The sequence below is a fragment of the Eptatretus burgeri genome, chromosome 9, assembly GCF_056783735.1.
Source record: "Eptatretus burgeri isolate ZD-2024b chromosome 9, Ebu_testis_v1, whole genome shotgun sequence".
Lineage (NCBI taxonomy): Eukaryota > Metazoa > Chordata > Myxini > Myxiniformes > Myxinidae > Eptatretus > Eptatretus burgeri.
Window position 1 is genome coordinate 66,241,785 of NC_140969.1, and position 18,922 is coordinate 66,260,706.

The 18,922-nt window shown below is 43.5% G+C and overlaps 1 protein-coding gene across 2 annotated transcripts in view; it reads right to left on the minus strand.

The window, feature by feature from the left end:
* The window catches only part of LOC147020255 (potassium/sodium hyperpolarization-activated cyclic nucleotide-gated channel 2-like), a 132,228-nt gene that overhangs the window by 44,994 nt on the left and 68,312 nt on the right, over positions 1-18,922 (minus strand). For both annotated transcript variants that reach the window (XM_085895490.1, XM_085895491.1), the window contains exons 3-4: positions 12,887-13,048; positions 1,935-2,153 (exon numbers count right to left, since the gene is read on the minus strand). In XM_085895490.1, coding sequence (XP_085751616.1) covers positions 1,935-2,153; positions 12,887-13,048 — 381 coding nt within the window. The remainder of the gene's footprint in view (positions 1-1,934; positions 2,154-12,886; positions 13,049-18,922) is intronic.

Here is an 18,922-nt window from a genome sequence, read left to right on the forward strand (position 1 = left end):
ACGGCTGTGGAAATTGACAGAACACCATAAAGGTCCCGAGATCAGTCAGGCCGAACAGTCCGTGTCCACATAGATTTCCCCACCGTTGTTTGAAGGGAACTAATCATGTTAACCGGGCTGTGATCGTTGAGTTGGCCGTTTTTCTTTACTATCGTTATTTTGGACCAACCACGTCCACCACCAACATGTTTCTCAACAACCGCTTCAGACCAACCGCCTTCCACCACCACAACCACACCCGCCTCTCACTAAACCACGCCATCCTCACCACTTCGCCAGCAACCGTCAACATCTCCACACCACAAACATCGCCTCACCTTCGTCTCCGAAACGACGCCATCTTTGCGCCAGCCGCGGAGAGTCCACATCGAGCGGTGACGCTGTAGGCCGACGCGGGACATTCGCTCGTCGGATCAAGCTTGGTGATCTCGCGCACGTCCGCTTTCCGCGCAGAGGTCAGAGGTCAGAGGTCGAGGATCGGAGGCCAAACCACGTCTCACCAGCCCTATAAAAGGACGAGCAGAGCGCCAAGGTCGCGTTCGAGTTGGGTCGAGTCGAGTTGAGCGGTCGGCCTGAGTCAGTCTGGAGAGGTCGGGGAGTCGGTAGGAAGCCGGAAGCCAAGGAGCTGCATGGAAGTCTGAAGAAGCCAAGGAGCTGTGTGGAGGCCTGGACTCGTGTCGGAGTCAGGAGCTTGGAGCTTGCAGTCGGTGGAGAGTCCGGGCGTCGTGAAAAAGACACGAGCTGGAGGTGCAGCCTTGTTTGCTGTGTCGCGCGGAACCACGCGTTCGTGTGGAGAGAGCCGGAGAGAGCTCGCCTGCCACACGGAAGGCCCGAGCTCGACCGCGGCTACGCTAGCTGTCGTGGGGAAGGAGCATCGCGGGTCGCACAAGCGCATTCGCGTGGAGAGAGCCGGAGAGAGCTCGCCTGCCACACGGAAGGCCCGAGCTCGACCGCGGCAACGCCAGCTGCTGTGGGGACGGGACGTCGCGGGTCGCCCAAGCCAGACACCACGAGGGTGCAGGTAACCTGCAACGGTCTCGTGGGACTCGTTCGGTCTGCCAAGTCCCACGCCATAAAGACCCAAGAGGTCCAGTCTGACCCCATTGCCTTTGATGGGGTCTTTTTCCTGCTTTTCTTTCGAATGAATGTTGTGGCGCCGAGTCCCGTAAGTAAAACTGTGTAAGTGACTGTACATTAATAATTACTTGTAGACGGTTGTGGCGGTTTGTCTTGCCCACGTGCCGTGCCGCATCCATTGCTTGTTCTGTGTACGTGCATGTTGGTGTTTTTGAATGACTGCATGATTGTTCCTGCACACGTAGAGTAAATAAATGTGCTGGTTTAAATGTAAACCCGTTCGTCGCGTCCCTTCCCCCATTGAAATGCCATCTTGTATTGCGGAATATTAGTTGGTTTTTAAATTGCCGGTGAAGTGATCGGGTCCAACTGGACTGCGCGATATTACCCCGCTCGGTTATCCCAAAAGGAAGCGAGCTGCTTAAGCGGCTCGTTTCCAAGCGGTCCCATTGAGGTACAACCTCTCGGTAACCTACCTGCGCGAATAATTAGGTAAATCGAAGATTTGGCGATCGGACCCTGTAGCACAGGTAGGGTACGGACAAGGTTGTGGTGGGATTAAAAACCCATCCGTAACTGGTTTCTGACGCCATTTCAGAAAGTCACGACTGGATTGTCCCTTCGGTGGGCGAACCGGCTGCTATTGGTGAAACTCGGTCGTTCGCACGCCGGGCGGGCGCGAATACAACAACAATATCATAAATACTGTTATAGATATCGCAAATTATATTAGATCAGAGATATCATAAATATTACCATAGATGAAAGTGGAAGGCTACACTAAAAAAAGGAAGAAAATAGCTAATTGATCACATATCAAATAGATCACACATCATGTATAAAAAAGAGACCCTGACCTTTTCCTGATACTGCCTGCGCGAAGAGTCGAGTGACTGTATGAGCGCAGTGGCATGGCCGATGAACATGGCATAGCACGTAGCCCCCACGATCATGCTCAGCATAGTCAGCCACACATCTGTCATGGCAAGGGGTGCCTGTTGCCCATAACCAATGCAGAGCATGTGGCTCATAGCCATGAACAATGCGTAAGAGTACTGTGTCTCCCACGTCTGATTCTGTGGATGGGAAGAGAAGGTGGCAAGAAAACGAGGAGAAAAAAAATCAAATAACGTTGAACATTATTCACTAATCTACTCTTCCAGCAAGTCACCTTGCTCACATATCAATGACCGTTTATGTTATCCTCCAACGCCACCAAAAAGTACAAAAAAAATGTTTTCCCACGGTGTATTCGCTCAATTATCTTTCTATTCCTAACTTTTTTCTTCTTCTAAGTTTAACTCATTACACATCCTGCTGACCATTTTCAGTTCGGTCTCTCTTTGGATTGCTAAAATTATTTAATTTTCCGAGTATTGGACTCACTCAATCATGAATCGTTTATCCATCTCATCATGCAGGTACAGAACGAGAAAGTTAACTTTTATTTCAGTTTTGTGGGCATGTTGTCGCATTGCTGATATTTGTGAAATCCAAGAGCTTATCCCATAAAAATCCATAATGTGCATCTTAATTTAATTACCTCCACCACTGGTGAATGTGAATGGAGGTTATGTCTTCACCCCTGTTTTTTTTTGTTTGTCTGTTGGTCTGTGAGCAGGATATCTCAAAAAGTTATTGACACATTCGGATGAAACTTGGTGGACACGTTGGGTGTGTGATAAGGATGGCATTGTTAGGTTTTGATGAAGATTTGGATCTGAAGATGAGAATTTTTAAAGTGATTTTTCACCATTGAGAGATTGGGCCAAAAAACGATATATAGCATGATGTTTCAAAAAGTTATGGACGGATTGTGACAAAAGTTAGTGGATAAGTTGGGTAGGTGACAAGAACAAACAGATTAGATTTTGGTTATCGTGTGGATGCAGATCCGACCTATCGGTGAGATACTAAACGTAAACTGTTCAGCCTGGTGGAGGTATGTGCTCGACTGAGTGTTGTATTTAGGCTTCAATCCAACTGGTACAAATGCCTTCGTTTTTTAAAGCACTGTTCATGCAGAAAACAAATATACTTGACCCAGATGTACTGTCTTGTACAGAATGTGCTCGTCAAGGACGGCACAGTTCCACTGTTGAATAACTGTGATCAAATAACCACAACTTGCATCTTTTCATTCACAATTCTGCTGCAAACTCTGTGCCTTGCAAATGAAATGAAAAAATATAGACTTGTTTCTCGGCATTAGGAAGCTCGTTTAGGAGCGATACATTAATTGTTAACTCAGCAACCCAGAAAGATAGGTGTAAGCAATTAATGGAATCGCAGACACGTGACAAATGACTCTGCTAATGTGCCATGTGCTTTCGAGAACCCCTCAGCCTCAGCCTCAGCCTCATGTGCCAGCCTCAGCAATTAAATTTTTTGGCAGACATCAACAATTATTTAAATCTTACCTCTATTAGTGTAATATCACAAAGTAAATGCCTCTTCGGTAGCACTTTAGGTTATTGGGAGAGGACATTGCTTTGTGAGCTCAATGGGGACAGCTCAATGAGAAGTGATAGTGATGATAGCGATAACTCACAGCACAGCAATATGGCAGCTCAGCTTAATCAAGCAGTCCGCACAATAAACCCCAGCAGGTTATAAATGGGTGAAAGGTCAGCAGTGAGCTCCTTTGAAAGGATCAAAGTCTAGAGAGTCCACACAAATAGTGAAGCCGACATTGGTATTCAGTCTGTCACATTCAACAAGTCCTCAGAAGGTGAATCCTCGAATCACCAAAGCACAGAGAAGAAGAACTCGAATCAGCCGTAAAAGCTGCACCACAGGTAATGAAGATGGGAACTCCAAGCTGAAAAGGATGATGAGGTTGGAGGGACTAATAAGCTCCGAGGGTAGGCACCGGACAACTCACTGAGTGCCTTCCCAACATGGTGTCAGTTAGCTTGCTGAGGTGACAGTTAACTACGAGTCCATCCATGACAATTAATTGCAGTGCTGGTTCAGCATTTACAGAATGTCACAGGAATCATGGCAAAGATCAGAATTAGAATAATATTGACAATTAAACAAGGTATCAAACTTAATAGTTCCTGTGTACAAGAGCCATGAATGGCCTTCCCTTCAGCCTATCTTTGAGAAAACCTCTCCTCAGATAATCACAATGGACCACCACCCAAAAGGAACAATGGTCACATGATTATATATATATATATATATATATATATATATATTCACAAGTTTAAAAAGTCCTGCACAGGGGTGGACAAAGCAGTGGGGCATTCGGGCACCAAACAAGGACCCCAGAACATCAAGGGGTCGGTGCTCAAAAAAAAAAAAGAGAAAGATTACGTTTTCAGAAATAGGGGAGGAAGACAATTTTAGAACATATATTTAAACATAGTGTATTAATAGTTGAGGGTTGAAAGTTGATTTTGATTGAATCGCGAAAAAAAAAAAGTGCCTGTCATTAATTGGTGTTTTTACCTGCGTTAAACAAACGATATTTAACGCTGTTAAAACTACAGTTTCAAATTTTAAAGGAAATGGTTATCTATATATTATTAAAACTCTCATCTTGTATAAGTGTATGTATGTATGTATGTTCCCGAAATACAGCCAAAACGGTACAAGATAGCACAAAACTTTTAGTGCCACCTTACATACCATTCTCCTGCGGTGTGCAGTATCAAGTTTCGTTCACATCGGGCAACGAAAAAAATATTTAAAAATCGATTCCCGATTCAGTCAAGTACTCTTCGGGATTATTTGATCAATGCAAACAACCTCAGCGGTATAGTTCGCTGGAGCTATCTTTGTTATTATTATTTATTTATTTATCTTGAAAAATTTTTTTTATCAACTGCTGTCACAACGGGACCCAAACCGGTTCACGGGTCGTCTAGTCAACCATAAAAGTGTGTTATAAAAAATGGGGTTTGTACCCTCTTAATCCTCAAAAAATTATTTTCCACCTTCACACGTGCAGTGCCGACAGAAGGTCCACACCCCCTTTCAAAATTTTCACCTTTTGTTACCTTATAGCCTGGAATTAAATTGCATTAAATTAGACTTTTTCACCTTTATTTACACATCGTAACCTACAACTTCCAAGTGAAAAACAAATTCTACAAATTTCGGAAAATTAATTAAAAATACAAAACTAGAATATATTGGTTGGATAAGTATCCATCCCCCTTGTAATAGCAATCGTAAATTAGCTCAGGTGTAACCAATCACCTTCAAAATCACACACCTGGCCACCACCTGTGTCAAATGGTAGTGATTCTGATTATTTCAGAACAAGATCATCTGTTCCTGTAGGTTTCCTCTCCTGGTAGTGCATTTCATAGCAAAGACAACCATGAGCACCAAGGAGCTTTCAAAAGACCTCCAGGATAAAGTTGTGTTAAGGCAAAGATCAGGGGATGGGTATAAAAATATTTCAAAGGCCTTGCATATCCCTTGAAGCATAGTCAAGACAATCAAGAAGTGGAAGGCGTATGGTACCACCAAGACCCTGCCTAGATCAGGCCGTCCCTCCAAACTGAATGATCAAGCAAGGAGGAGACTGATCAGAGAGGCCAATGGCAACTTAGAAAGAGCTCCAGGCATTTATGGCAAAGACTGGTCACTGTGTGCATGTGACAACAATATCCAAAGCATTCTACAAGTTTGGCCTGCTCACTAGGGTAGCAAGAAAGAAGCCATTACTCAAAAAAGCCCACCTTGAGTCCCATTTGAGGTTTGCAAAAACCACTCTGGAGATTCTGAAGCCATGTGGCAAAAAGTTTTGTAGTCTGCCGAAACCAAGATGGAACTTTTTGGCCTGAATGCAAAACATTACGTTTGGCACAAACCCAACACGGCACATTACCCAAACACCATCCCAAATGTGAAGCATGCTGGTGGCATCATCATGATGTGGGGATGTTTCTCATCAGCAGGGACTGGGGCACTTGACAGGCTAGAAGGGAAAATGGATGGAGCAAAATACAGAAAAATCCTCGAGGAAAACCTGCTGCCCTCTGCAGGAAAGCTGAAATTGGGACGGAAGTTCACCTTTCAGCATGACATTGACCCAAAGCATCCAGTAAAAGCTACATTGGAGTGGCTAAAAAACAAAAGGATAAATGTCCTTGAGTGGCCCAGTCAGAGCCCCGACCTAAATCCAATCGGAAATCCGTGGCATGGCTTGAAGATTGCTGTCACATCAATGCTTCCCACACAACTTTACTGAGCTTGAACAGTTTTGTTCAGAAGAATGGGAAAATATTGCCCAATCAAGGTGTGCAAAGTTGGTAGAGACCTGTCCCAACAGACTCACATGTAATTGCTGTCAAAGGTGCTTCCATCAAGTATTAACTCAGGGGGGTGGACACTTATCCAACCAAGATATTCTGGTTTTGTATTTTTAATTAATTTTCTGAAATTTGTGGAATTTTTCACTTGGAAGTTGTGGATTACGATGTGCAAATAAAGGTGGGAAAAGTCTCATTTTATACAATTTAATTCCAGGCTAAAAGGCAACAAAAGGTGAAAAATTTGTAAGGGGGTGTAGACTTTCTATAGGCACTATATGTTTTGCTAATCTTGTCGAGAAACTGGCAGATTTGTACCGCATTGTGCAGGAAGAGAAACCTGAATAACACTTTGTAGCCACTCAGAAAGATTGATTGGCTGATTGGAGCTCTGTTTCAATTTCCACATGTGTCTGTCCACGAATACATCTGAAAAAGAAGATGTCTGGATACAAAGGGCATTGCATTTTGAACGTGGATGGGCTTTCGATTTTGTAGTTTTTATTTTGATCTTGTATATCATTCACAATTCAGCATCTAAAAAGGCTGTGATGAATATCCCATTCACAATGCCCCCCTCCTCGCTCCTTAGACCGCCTAATTTCATTTTTCCCCAAAATGGATGCAGACGGGCTTTGCGGGGATGGGATAGGTGAGCGCTTTCTCATTTTATATAAACCCAAACCGCCATCACCTCAACTCACCATATTAAACAATTCACCACCCCCCCCCTCCAACCCCACCGCGCTGGTGCTCCTGCCCCCTTTTCAGTCCACGAAGCTCTCCTGCACCCCCACCCCTGGGCAGGCGAAACTATATGCTGCCTTGGTATGTAATAATGGGGATTAATTTCCCGATGCAATGGCATTTGCGCAGTAACAGCAAATATTGACTGAGGGGGCTTACCATTAGAGGTTGGGCAGAGGAGGGAAGGATGACAAATGTATCCATGTGAAAAGTGCTTTCACTTCAGCATTGCCCAAGTAAAAAGGAAGCTGCAATACCTCCTGCCACCACCAGATGGTGCTACATGGAACACATTTACATAGAGCATTTATGCTGCCCCCAACCCCCACACCTCCAGGTGAGGCCACGGCCACATAGCCTATATTACCGCCCACATTTGCAAGCCGAGTTTGGAGTTTGTAACTTTAAAAATGTACCCATAGATATAATATATACAAACAAAGAGAGAGATTTTTCCTTTTATAGATATACTAGAACTCGACGACCCGTGAACCTGTTGGGTTCCCGTTGTGACAGCGGTTGATTAAAAAAAATCATTTCAAAAAATAAAAATATTAATAATAATAATAAATAAAGATAGCTCCAGCGAACTATACCGCTGAGGTTGTTTGCATTGATCAAATACTCCCGAAGATTACTTGACTGAATCGGGAATTTATTTTTTAATTATTTTTTTCGTTGCCCGATTTGAACGAAACTTGATACTGCACAGCGTAGGAGAATGGTAAGTAAGGCGGCACTAAATTTTTGCGCTATAGTGTACCGTTTTGGCTGTATTTCGGGAACATACATACATACATACATACATACATACATACAAGATGAGAGTTTTAGTAATATATAGAGAGATGTCCTGTTCAATCGACGAGAGTGTGAATTGATTCGGTCGGTCCGAGAGTCCCGCTATCTCCTGTATTTCAGATCATACAGCGAAAGTGACCATTTCTTTTTCTCAGCAAAATCTTCAGGTAATTGACACAGATAAATAATAACTTCGGCTGTGTGTGCGTTTTATTACCTCCACCACCGAAGGTGAAGGAGGTTATGTTTTCACCAAATGCTGTCTGTTTGTTTGTTGGTTACTTGCAAAATCTAAGATTTTGCAACTATCTTGGTTAGTCGATTTTGGTATTCTGTCTCTTTGTCTGTTTGTCACCTGCAGGTCACAATTTTAAACCGATCTTTACGAAACTTCAACACATGGTAGAGTTCGTCATAAGGAAGAAGCCTATTGTTTTTTGAGGCCAAAAAGTCAAAAGGTCAACATAGGCCCAAGGTCAACAACCCAGGTGAGATTTCTAAAATCCTCAATTTTCATCTGATTGACTTGAAGTTTGAAGAGGATTTATATTTCACGTCACTGAATTCAACCAGCCAATTATATTTGAGGTCAACATGGACCAAAAGATCGACATAGTCCCAGGGTCAACAACTAAGGTGGCATTTCAAAAATCCTCAATTTTCATCCGATTGACTTTAAATTTGAAAAGTATTTTCTGATGAGGTCTTTGAATTTAACCAGCCAATTATTATTGAGGTCAAATTTGTTTATTGGATTTTGCAAGTATCGTGCTGTGCACGATGTCTTCTTGTTAGTTTGTTTGTCTCTCTGTTTGTTTGTTTGTGTACAAGATATCTCAATAGTTGTGGATGGACCTGGAAGAAATTTTGTGGACAGGTTCGGTGTGTGACGAGGGCGAATCAATTTGATCTTGGTGAAGATCCAGATCCGGATCCGACTACTTGAATTTTTCAAGTGATTCTTTACCATTGAGAGATTGGGCTCAAAAACGATGTGTAGAATGATAGCTCAAAAATGTATTGGGCCAGATATGTTTTCGTGGATCAGGCTTTGCGGGGCAGAGGTATTCGCTCCACCGAGTGCGCTTCTAGTTTTATACTGTTTCACGCCGTTTGCCTAGAACATTCCCTGATGCTTTGGATTGTAATGTATGTTCTGTACTTTACAACATGAGGTGCACCAGTTTCTGGTTTGTAAATTTCTTGCTTTTAATTCACAGTCTCGTTATTCTGCATATGTATGCACAAATGTTTGTTTTAGGAAACTTTTATTTTGCACTCTGTTTCACAATATATTTGATCGAAGGGGCCCAAAGACTCCTTTTTCCCGATGGTCCAAATTACCATCAGTCTGGTTCTGCCATAGCGGCTTCATCAGCAAGACAAAATAGTAAAACCTTATACGTTTAGCAAAAACTTTTGTCACAATAATAATACTCCACATATCCAAATATTAGTTTCAGAGCAAAAGGATAGCACAGGAAATAGTTCTGGAATGTTCATTCCTCATACGTCTAGCATCAAACTGTCCATACGCTTGCACCGTTCCCCGCATATGTCTGGGCTTTCCAGACTCAGCGTGGACCAATTTAATGAGCACAGTAAGAATACTAGTAGAGCAAGTCATAAATTGGAGCTCAAATGTGATATAATGAAAGTCCAGCAGTTTTACATCTAATTAGGTATGGATAACAGAAGATGGAATCACAAAACAAGTGTCAGGTTTTTGTTTAATTTGATGTAATGGTTCAGTGCTGTGATAAAGCACAGAGAGCAAGAGTAGCAGTCCATATTCCCAGTTCCTTATCTATAATATAATGATTGTGGAGAAAGAATGTGCCAATGAATATGTTTCCACCTTTAACAATGCAGTCAATTCATAGATCGGAGAGTTTTTGCAAAGCCATACCTACAATTACACCTGTCAACAATTTGAGGTTGCTGCTTGCCCAAAATATCCAATAAAGGATGAATGAGCTCTTGCCAAGAACAGAGAAATCATCACAAGGGTAATTTCAAATGGACCTGCTGAATTCTTACATTGAAAGGTTTGAGGAAAGTACAGTCCGAGAAATGTTCTGATGTGAGTGGGAAATTCTGTCAATATTTATCATTAGCCTCATGAAAGAGTGGAATATTACTGTTGGAGTGAGACGAAGGAGGGGGGGGGGGGTTGGAGTCAGCTGATAGTGCAGAGAACACCAACCCGACTCGGTGCTAAATCTTCAAAGAAAGACTTCAATTCCAGTTTTGGGCGATCGAAATAAAATTAAAATCCTGGTGAACCCCACAAGTTATTTGTCGACCAGTTTGCATAAACCCCAAAAATTGTTTCATCTTGATAATCATAAACTTTCTTCTGTGTGTCTGAAAAATGTGGTGTCAGAGTGTGTGTGTGTGTGTGTGTGTGTGTGTGTGTGTGTGTGTGTGTGTGTGTGTGTGTGTGTGTGTGTGTGTGTGTGTGTGTGTGTGTGTGTGTTAGTTTTGAAGGACACTATTGATTTGTCTTATAAAATATGGACTGCCTTTCCTCACTGAACAGAGAAATTGCAGAAAATTTTATCACAAATTCTGTTGAATCGAAAGTCCCCAACATTGTTGTCAGCTCCAGCGATGATGCCAAAGCTCTCACAGCACTGGCAGACCAGTGGCCTCTCTTTTTGGTACTCCCTCCAGCCCTCTCCACCGACCGGTCTTGCTCCCTCTGTTCTGTCAGCACGACAACCCTCTACAGTTGCTTTTGGATGCCAGTAACACCATTCTGGTTGAACTACCAAAATCCAGGCTGCCAGCACACTTCCAATCATTTATTCCTCATTTCTTCCACATGTGGGACTACCTTCCCTTCTTGAAACTGTGCTCTTCCACTCTTCCATTCAGGGCTTCAAGCATGGGTTGCACCACCATGTCATTATCCTTCATCATTACCCACAATCCCTTTTACCCCCATTGATCCTGCCGTGCCCAACATTCTTACTTGCAGGTTACTGTGTCCTCCCCCCCCCCACCCAACCCACCTCCCCAATCCTCTCTCTCCTCTTTTCCTCTTCATTAATTCCATTTCTGGGCTGGCAGGATGGCCTGGAGACACATACTCGCTTCTAAGCTGTGTAGCTTGGGTTTGAATCCCGACACAGCTATAAACTGTCATCCCGGTGTTTCATAGGCAGGGTGATTCATCAACATGTGTGTGCTGTCTCTCGGATGGACGTTAAACTGTAACTGAGCGTCCCATTTGCCAGCATTATTTGGTGGACGTTAAAGATCCCACGATGTCCTTCGTGAAGAGAAGGCGACCGATTGTCGGCACCATGAACAAATTCCAAATTCTGACCCCAACCAGCAGATGGAATTGTATAAGTGGCACAGCCGCACCCTCAGCCAGTGATGCTACCCCGCAGCCTTGTGTTGCGTACGAAAGAAGAATTCCCTTGCTTATTGTGTCCACCTGTTACCCTGCTGTCCCACTGTCGGTTCATACCCCCCTGTCACCACACTCATCCACAAGCCTCAAGATTGCAAGGGAAATTGTAAAAGGATGTGAAAGGAAAGATTCATTGCAGAAAATATCACAATCAATATCCTAAAGTTTGTTCAGTTTCTCTTTCAGGAAAACGCTCATATCACCAAATAATATAAGCACGAGCAGGTGGAATAAGAACATGTCAATGAACACGTTCACCAGTTAAAATCATGCAGACAAGTAAAGCTCTGTAAGACAGTATTGGATTAAAAAAAATCCTTAGTTATCCTTATTAACATTCACAGTTATCCTCATGAGTGAATGGCTATTGGACTGCGATACAATTACAAAATTGGCCCAATGGTTGCATCATTATTGAGGCACAGTTTACAGCTGATGCAATGCACCCCCCCCACACACACACACACACACATATGAGGACTGGATTTTTGGAATTTGGGACAGTGCCGGAAACAATCATCTATTCCATGTGAAGGACTCCCTGGGGTGTTTAACATGCACCAGCTAATGTTAGCAGACGAATTCCCAGGTTAACGTACATCCAATGATTCCGTGCAACCAGTGATGCAATTCCACTGCCTGCAAAGCATAAATACAAGAGTTCATAGTCGGTCAAGAATCCAACCCAGACGAGACAGCCTTAAGGCAAGTTACACTATGGCACCATCCTGTCGGATTGCACTCCCAGGAATTTAAAGCTCCAAAGAAAATTTAATCCCAAGTAAAACAGACTCTTTCAAGTCACAATTATGTTTATTGATGCAATTTTGGGTTGTGATGACACTGCCACTTGATTAGTATAAAATGAATTCATGGAAAACAGTCCATCAAATGCTGAAAAACAAGATCAATACGTGTGCTGTCGGAACGTCAGGTTAAGGGTGCTTCTTCTTTCGTATGCAGCACAAGAGTGCCGGGTAGCATCATTGGCTGAAGGTGTGGCTGTGCCGCTGATGCAATGCCCTCTGCTAGTTAGGGCAGAAATTTGTAATTTGTTCATGGTGCTGGTGATGGCTCGCCTCCTCTTCACAAAAAACACCGTGGGATCTTTATCGTCCACCAACCAATGCCGGCAAACGGGTTGTCTAGTTTAACGTCCATCAGAAGGACGGGGACACACATTGATGAGTCACCCTGCCTGTGAAACACCGGGATGATAGTTTACAGTATAGCTGGGCCAATATTCGTACCCAGGCTCGACAGATTTCAGGTGAGTGTGCGTACCTCTATCTAAGTAATCTTGTCAGAGGTTAAGGGTGCTATCAGTGGGACAAACATCATGAAGCATTTAACTGTTTGGAGGAAAAGTAAAGCTGACTGTCCTATTTGTAATAAAATGGACATAAAATATGCCACAGTATGTTTTACAAGAGTAGGTGATTTAAATCGAGTAAACGTGAATAAGTAAAGTGAATACAATATATAATAAGAGGTGGATGCATATGTACTTGATGGACTAAATTTTAATCAAAGGCCTTTTCACGTGCCAAAGTTTCCTTGTATATACCTGCATCCCATTGATGGAGACCCAGCAATCTGCTGGGTAATCTTGCAGCATGGGAACCAGGAACTGGAGGCAGCCATCCCAATGACATAGTAACAGCATCATGCCAATGAGGTTGAAGATGCGCATGACTGCACTGGCAAGGTCATAAGTCATATGGAAGATCTGCAGGTATGAACACATGAGGGCAGCAAATCAAGAAAGCATCAAGTGACAGAAACGTCATGAAAGATGAGGAAAATAGAAGGATGTGGAACATTGTAGGTACATTAATGAGGATACTTTGAAGAAAGACAAAGTGAAATTGCTAACAACTTGAGTGAGAAAAGTCCAGATTTGATAACAAAGGGGGAAAATGTATGGAGTCTCTGCCATGTTTTTTTCAGGACCACCATATTGTTGTGAATTCGCGCCCGCCGGCGTGCGGACGGCCACGTAACTCGGATCACGGCACGTCGCCCACCGGATGGACAATTCAGTCGTGACCCTCCGGGAACTATCACCCGGAGCCAGTCACAGGTGGGCCTTTTGACCTCACCACTATCGTGCCAATCGGCCACCCGCGTAGGATAGGGTTGTTCGCCAAACTCGACCTACCTAAGTACCCACGCGGATGGTAAACCGGGTGATCGTACCTCGCCACAGGTCGATTCCGGGCACGAGCCGCTTGGGCGACCCGTTCCGTACTATCGGGATAACCGAGCGGTGTTATTGTCGACCTCGACGGTTCAGATTATTTACCGGGATGTTGCACCCACTACGAACCCTTTACGTGAAGCAAGATGGAGGGTCAATAGAGAAAAGACAAAGCGAAATGGAAAAACAGTTCACACAATGCACATTTATTTCCCGGCACACGGAAAGCATGTATATACAGCCAAACAGTCAAAATGCACATATAGCAACCAAAACAATAAAAGCAACAACGATGCCGAGTTAATACCGACTACGCGCACACACGGCAACACTTATACAGTTCTACTTCACAGACGGTGCCAACACACATTTACACCAAAGCAAAGGAAAGAAGCCACCCTCATAGACAAGGAGGCAGACAGGCCTGTAGGCCAAATGTGCGCGTGACCTGGAGGAGCGGCCAGGTCCGCGAGACCGGGGTGGTTCCTACCCGCGTCCTCGTGACGCGTTGGCAGGCGAGCCGCAAATGTGTCCGCGCGGCTGTGCCCCGACTCAGTGCTCCTTGGTGGGTTTCGTTGGCATGACGTTTGGGGTGGGAACGGGGCCCCCTTTTGCACTATCTCAGCGCGGGGGAAAGGGGGAATTGTTGATGCTCTGGAGGAGGAGAATGGCTGGCTGGCTTGGGTCCCGCGACGAGACGAGCGATTTCCCCACAACGTAACCTCGTCGCCGACCGCCGTCCTTCTCGCCTCGGACCCGAGCTCCTTTGCCTGCAGTTCCACCGTGCGCACTCTCCTCACCCGACCGACTCGACTCTGCCACTCTTTTCAGTTCCGCACTCTCCTCACCCGACCGACCCGACTTTTGCCACTCTTTTCAATTCCGCACTCTCCTCACCCGACCGACCCGACTTTTGCCACTCTTTTCAGCTTGCGCTCGCCTTTTTTATAGGCGGGCGGGAGAAGCCAGTATGCAAATATTTGGATAAGAATGACCTCGGGGGCGGAGTCACGCTCGCCCATTGGTCGGAGGAAACGGGGGCATGAACCTCCCCTGATCCTAGAATTTGCATATATCGACTTCACACACACGCGCCTGGAGGCGGGACCAAGCCACCCCGCACTCGCTAATTGGACGGAGGAAAAGTGGGCATGTAGTGTTTTTGATCCGAATTTTCCCCTCGGAAAGGCCGCCATTTGCGCTCGCGGTTCGGTGCGCTCGGCACCAAATGCCGAACGGGCCCGAGACAGCCCGACGTTCAGTGTTCACAGGTGCTGTGGGAATGGCCGTAGAAGGAGAGAGGTGAAGGTGGTGGAGGGTTTTCGGTGGTGGTTTGATGGTTATGGTTTCGTTTGGGAATGGCGGTGATGCGATGATGTGGGAGCGTAGATGGTGGCGGTGGCGTAGTTGTTGTGTGATGGCGGTTGAGACGTGGTTGGTTCAAAATAAAGATAGAACAGAAAAAATGGCTAACTCAAAGCGTCGCAGCCCGGATGAATCACATAAATTCCCTCTATACAACGGGTTTGGGCTAACTACACATGTACTTAGAGATATCTCACCTACGGGCCCTTTATGGTGTAATGCGAATTTCCACAGCTGTAACAATATGATCTTGACCTTCAGTATTTAGGGATAGAGTGTAAATAAAGAAAATGTGTCCCCTTCTACAATCTATCCATAAAACTCAACATCATGAAAATCGGAGGAAAATTGCTCAAGTTATGATCAAAAATGATGCTATTTGTTAATTGGATCACTAGGGGGGCGTTGGGGGGGGGGTGGGCTTATTCAAGTTATAATAAGGAGAGGCTTAAACAGAGCAAAGTCGATGGCACACGATCGCAAATCCCCACACTTCGCACCTGAAGCAAAGTTGAAAGATGGCAAAAAGTTCTACCAGGTCCTCCTTCTCCTCCTCCTCCTTATTCGTATGCAGCACAAAGCTGTGGGTAGCATCATTGGCTGAGGGTATAGCTGTGCTGCTGATACAATGCCCCTATTACCAGTTCACTGGGACTCATTTTGCCAACTTTGGAAGGATGACAGGCTGAGTCAACCCCACCTAGTGTTAATTCAATGGTGGGCTGAAAGAGGACCCGAAGATCCAAAGCCAGCCACCCTAACCACTAAGCCAACACATGGCTTAGTTCTACCAGGAATGACCCAATATCAAATTTTGAGTTTAAAAAAGCATTCTGTTTCGACCCCGTGACCCGAAGTCCTCACCCCCTGGGGCATGAACCGGAGGTCAAATTAAAAAAATCGTTACCGATTTCATGTGTTCCCTCAATGTTGATGGCATATATAAAGTTTCATTATAAAATGTTTAAAAATGTGCCCAGAATTGCATTTTTTGGAATTTGACCTTTTGGCCCCGCTCCAGGGTCCAAAATGATATAACACTCACACCTTTGTGCCATGCGGTGACCGTAACTACAAAGTTTGGTGAATTTCTGCACAACCGTTTATCAAAGCATGACAGACAGATAGACAGATGGAGCCGATTACAATAATAAAAAATAATTGGTGGTTGAATTCATTGACCTGATGTGCAAATCCTCTTCAAATTCCAAGTCAATCAGATATAAATTTATGATTTTAGAAATTTCACATAGTTGTTGACCTTTTGGCCGATGATGACCTTTTGACCTTAAAAATAAATAGGATTCTGTCAGACCACCAACTCCACCATTTGGTGAAGTTTCATGCAGATTGATTTGAAATTGTGACCTGTAGGTGATTAAAGATGAGCGGACAGACAAATGGAAGCAATCAACGTACTTGTAAAAAAAAAAACATGCCAAGTAACAAACTAACCCAAGAGATACTGTGCAACAAAAACATTTTTTAAACCAAACTTGTTACAAACACACAGAATAATGCACGTGACCAACCAATATACTTGAAAAATCTTCGATTTTCGCAAGTAACAGAAAGACAGACAGACAGACAGGTGTGAAAACATAAAAAAAGAAAAAAAAGGCATCATTATAACAATACCGAAACCCTAAAACTGGGAAGGCGCAGGTAAAAGAAAATCTCCCCTTTTATTTCTCTTGCCTCAACATGACATGGCTTCCATCCACTACACTCAACAACCATTCATCTCTCAAGATTAACAAAATACATTCTAGACTCTAGATAGTTTCAACAAAAAACAACCCCCACTGAGAAATGCTGTCATGACAATAGACATGAATAAAGCTTTTGACACACTAATTCATGAAAACGGCATTCTTTGCCTAAAACAAGTATTTTTTAACAATACCCTTGTTTGTTGTGTCCTGGTTTTTGTTCTAAATCACTATCATATTACAGAACACATGTTTTTTCAAATGTTATAAAGAAACCCATCCATCCATTGGGACCATACTCTGTGCAGAGCGTTGGTGCTGCCTAAACAGTCTCCTTGGCTATTCGGCACAATCCTGGATGGGTCGCCACTCCGACACAGGATACCAGCAAACTGTAACTCATTTTGCCGACCTCGGAAGGATGACAGGCAGAGTCAACCCCACCTGGTATTTATTCAACAGCCAAGCAGGATTTGATCTCAGGATCCTACGAACCCACAGCCCTCGCCATTAAGCCCACACCAGACATAAGAAATGCATGTTTATCATGAAATTGTGTGTATTTTTGCTTGTTCTAAGCAAAACAATTTTTTTCACAGAAAAAAAAAAACCCAATTCATGCAAAAACTGTCGAATTTCCCTAAAACAAGCATTTTTGACAAAACACTAACTTGTTCTGACCCATTTTTTTGTTCTAAATCACTATTATAATGCAGAAACTTGTGTTTTCATTAAATATCGTGTATTTTAGCTTCTTCGAAGCGAAACAAATTATTTCACGGAAGAAACTGAATTCATGCAAAAACGGTCTTATAAAAACGGTCAAAAACAATCTTAAAACAAACGTCTTTAACAACACACGAGCTTGTTCTGACCCCTCATTTGTTCTACATCACTATTATAATGCAGAAATTGGTGTTTATCATGAAATTCTGTGTATTTTATCTTCTTCGAAGCAAAACACATTTTTTACACAAGAAATCTACTTCATGCAAAAACGGTCTTATAAAAACGGTCAAAAACAATCTTAAAACAAACGTCTTTAACAGCACACTGGCTTGTTCTGACCCCTTTTTTGTTCCATGTCACAATGTTGATGAAGAAACACATACATCCATTGATACCATACTCTGTGCAGAACATTAGTGCTGCCGAAGCAGTCTCCGAGGCTATTGGGCACAATCCTTGACAGGTTGCCACTCCAACACTGAATACCAGAAAGCTGGTACTCATTTTGCTGACCTCAGAAGGTCTGAATGACAGGCAGAGTGAACCCCACCTGGTATTAATTTGATAACCAAGCAGGATTTGATCTCAGGATCCTAGGATCCCAAGCCCACCACCCAAACCATGACACTAACACCAGGCATAAGAAACGCATGTTTATCATGAAATATTGTGTATTTTGAATTATTCTAAGCAAAACAAACACACTGACTTGTTCTCTGAGCAAAACAAAATATTTCACAGAAGAAACCGAATTAATGCAAAAACAGTCGAATTTGCCTCGTACAATCGTTTTTAATAACACACGAGCTTCCTCTAGTCCTGATTTTTGTTGTAAATTACTATTCTAATGCGGAAACATGTGTTTTCATAAAATTCTGCATATTTTAGCTTGTTCTTCAGAAAACAAAATCTTTCACCGAATAAATCTAATTCATTGAACGCGAGCAGCCGTTTTACTAGCAGCTATTCAAACCTCCATGTACCCGAGTGACCGGATTTTTCTCCAGGGAGCTCAGGGTGGGCGGGGCAAAAGTCCGAGGAGCTCAGGGTTAAAGGAAACAAGCTCGAATGAGCTAAGATCCTCGTCCTCTTAATGATGACGTCATAAACACGACTATGACGTCATTGTGATGTATCAGGTTTGCGATAAATTATCTGTGCTTATGCCCGGCTTGATTCCCGCAAACAAAATTCAAACAGCTTGCTTAGTTTCGGAGATAATGGAATACGCGATTTCCATTCGCGGCGATATTATGACAACTTTTTTTCTAGGAAGAATTCCCAAAATCGGAGATGGTTACTGCCTGCACGTGGGCTTTCTGCTTATACATGGCAAGTTTCATGAAGATTCGATGAAAACTCTGGGTTGTGAAACAAAAAATAGGAATGACGTCATAAAAATTGATATGACGTCATAGTGATGTATCATATGTGCGGTAATTCATCTCTGCTAATGCCCTGTTCGATTCCTGCAAACAATTCAAAAAGCTTGCCTAGTTTGAGAATTTTTTAGGCGATTTCCATTTGCGGAGATATTTTGACGACATAACTTTTTTTTCTCGGAGGAATTTTCAAAATCGGAGATGGTTACTGTGTG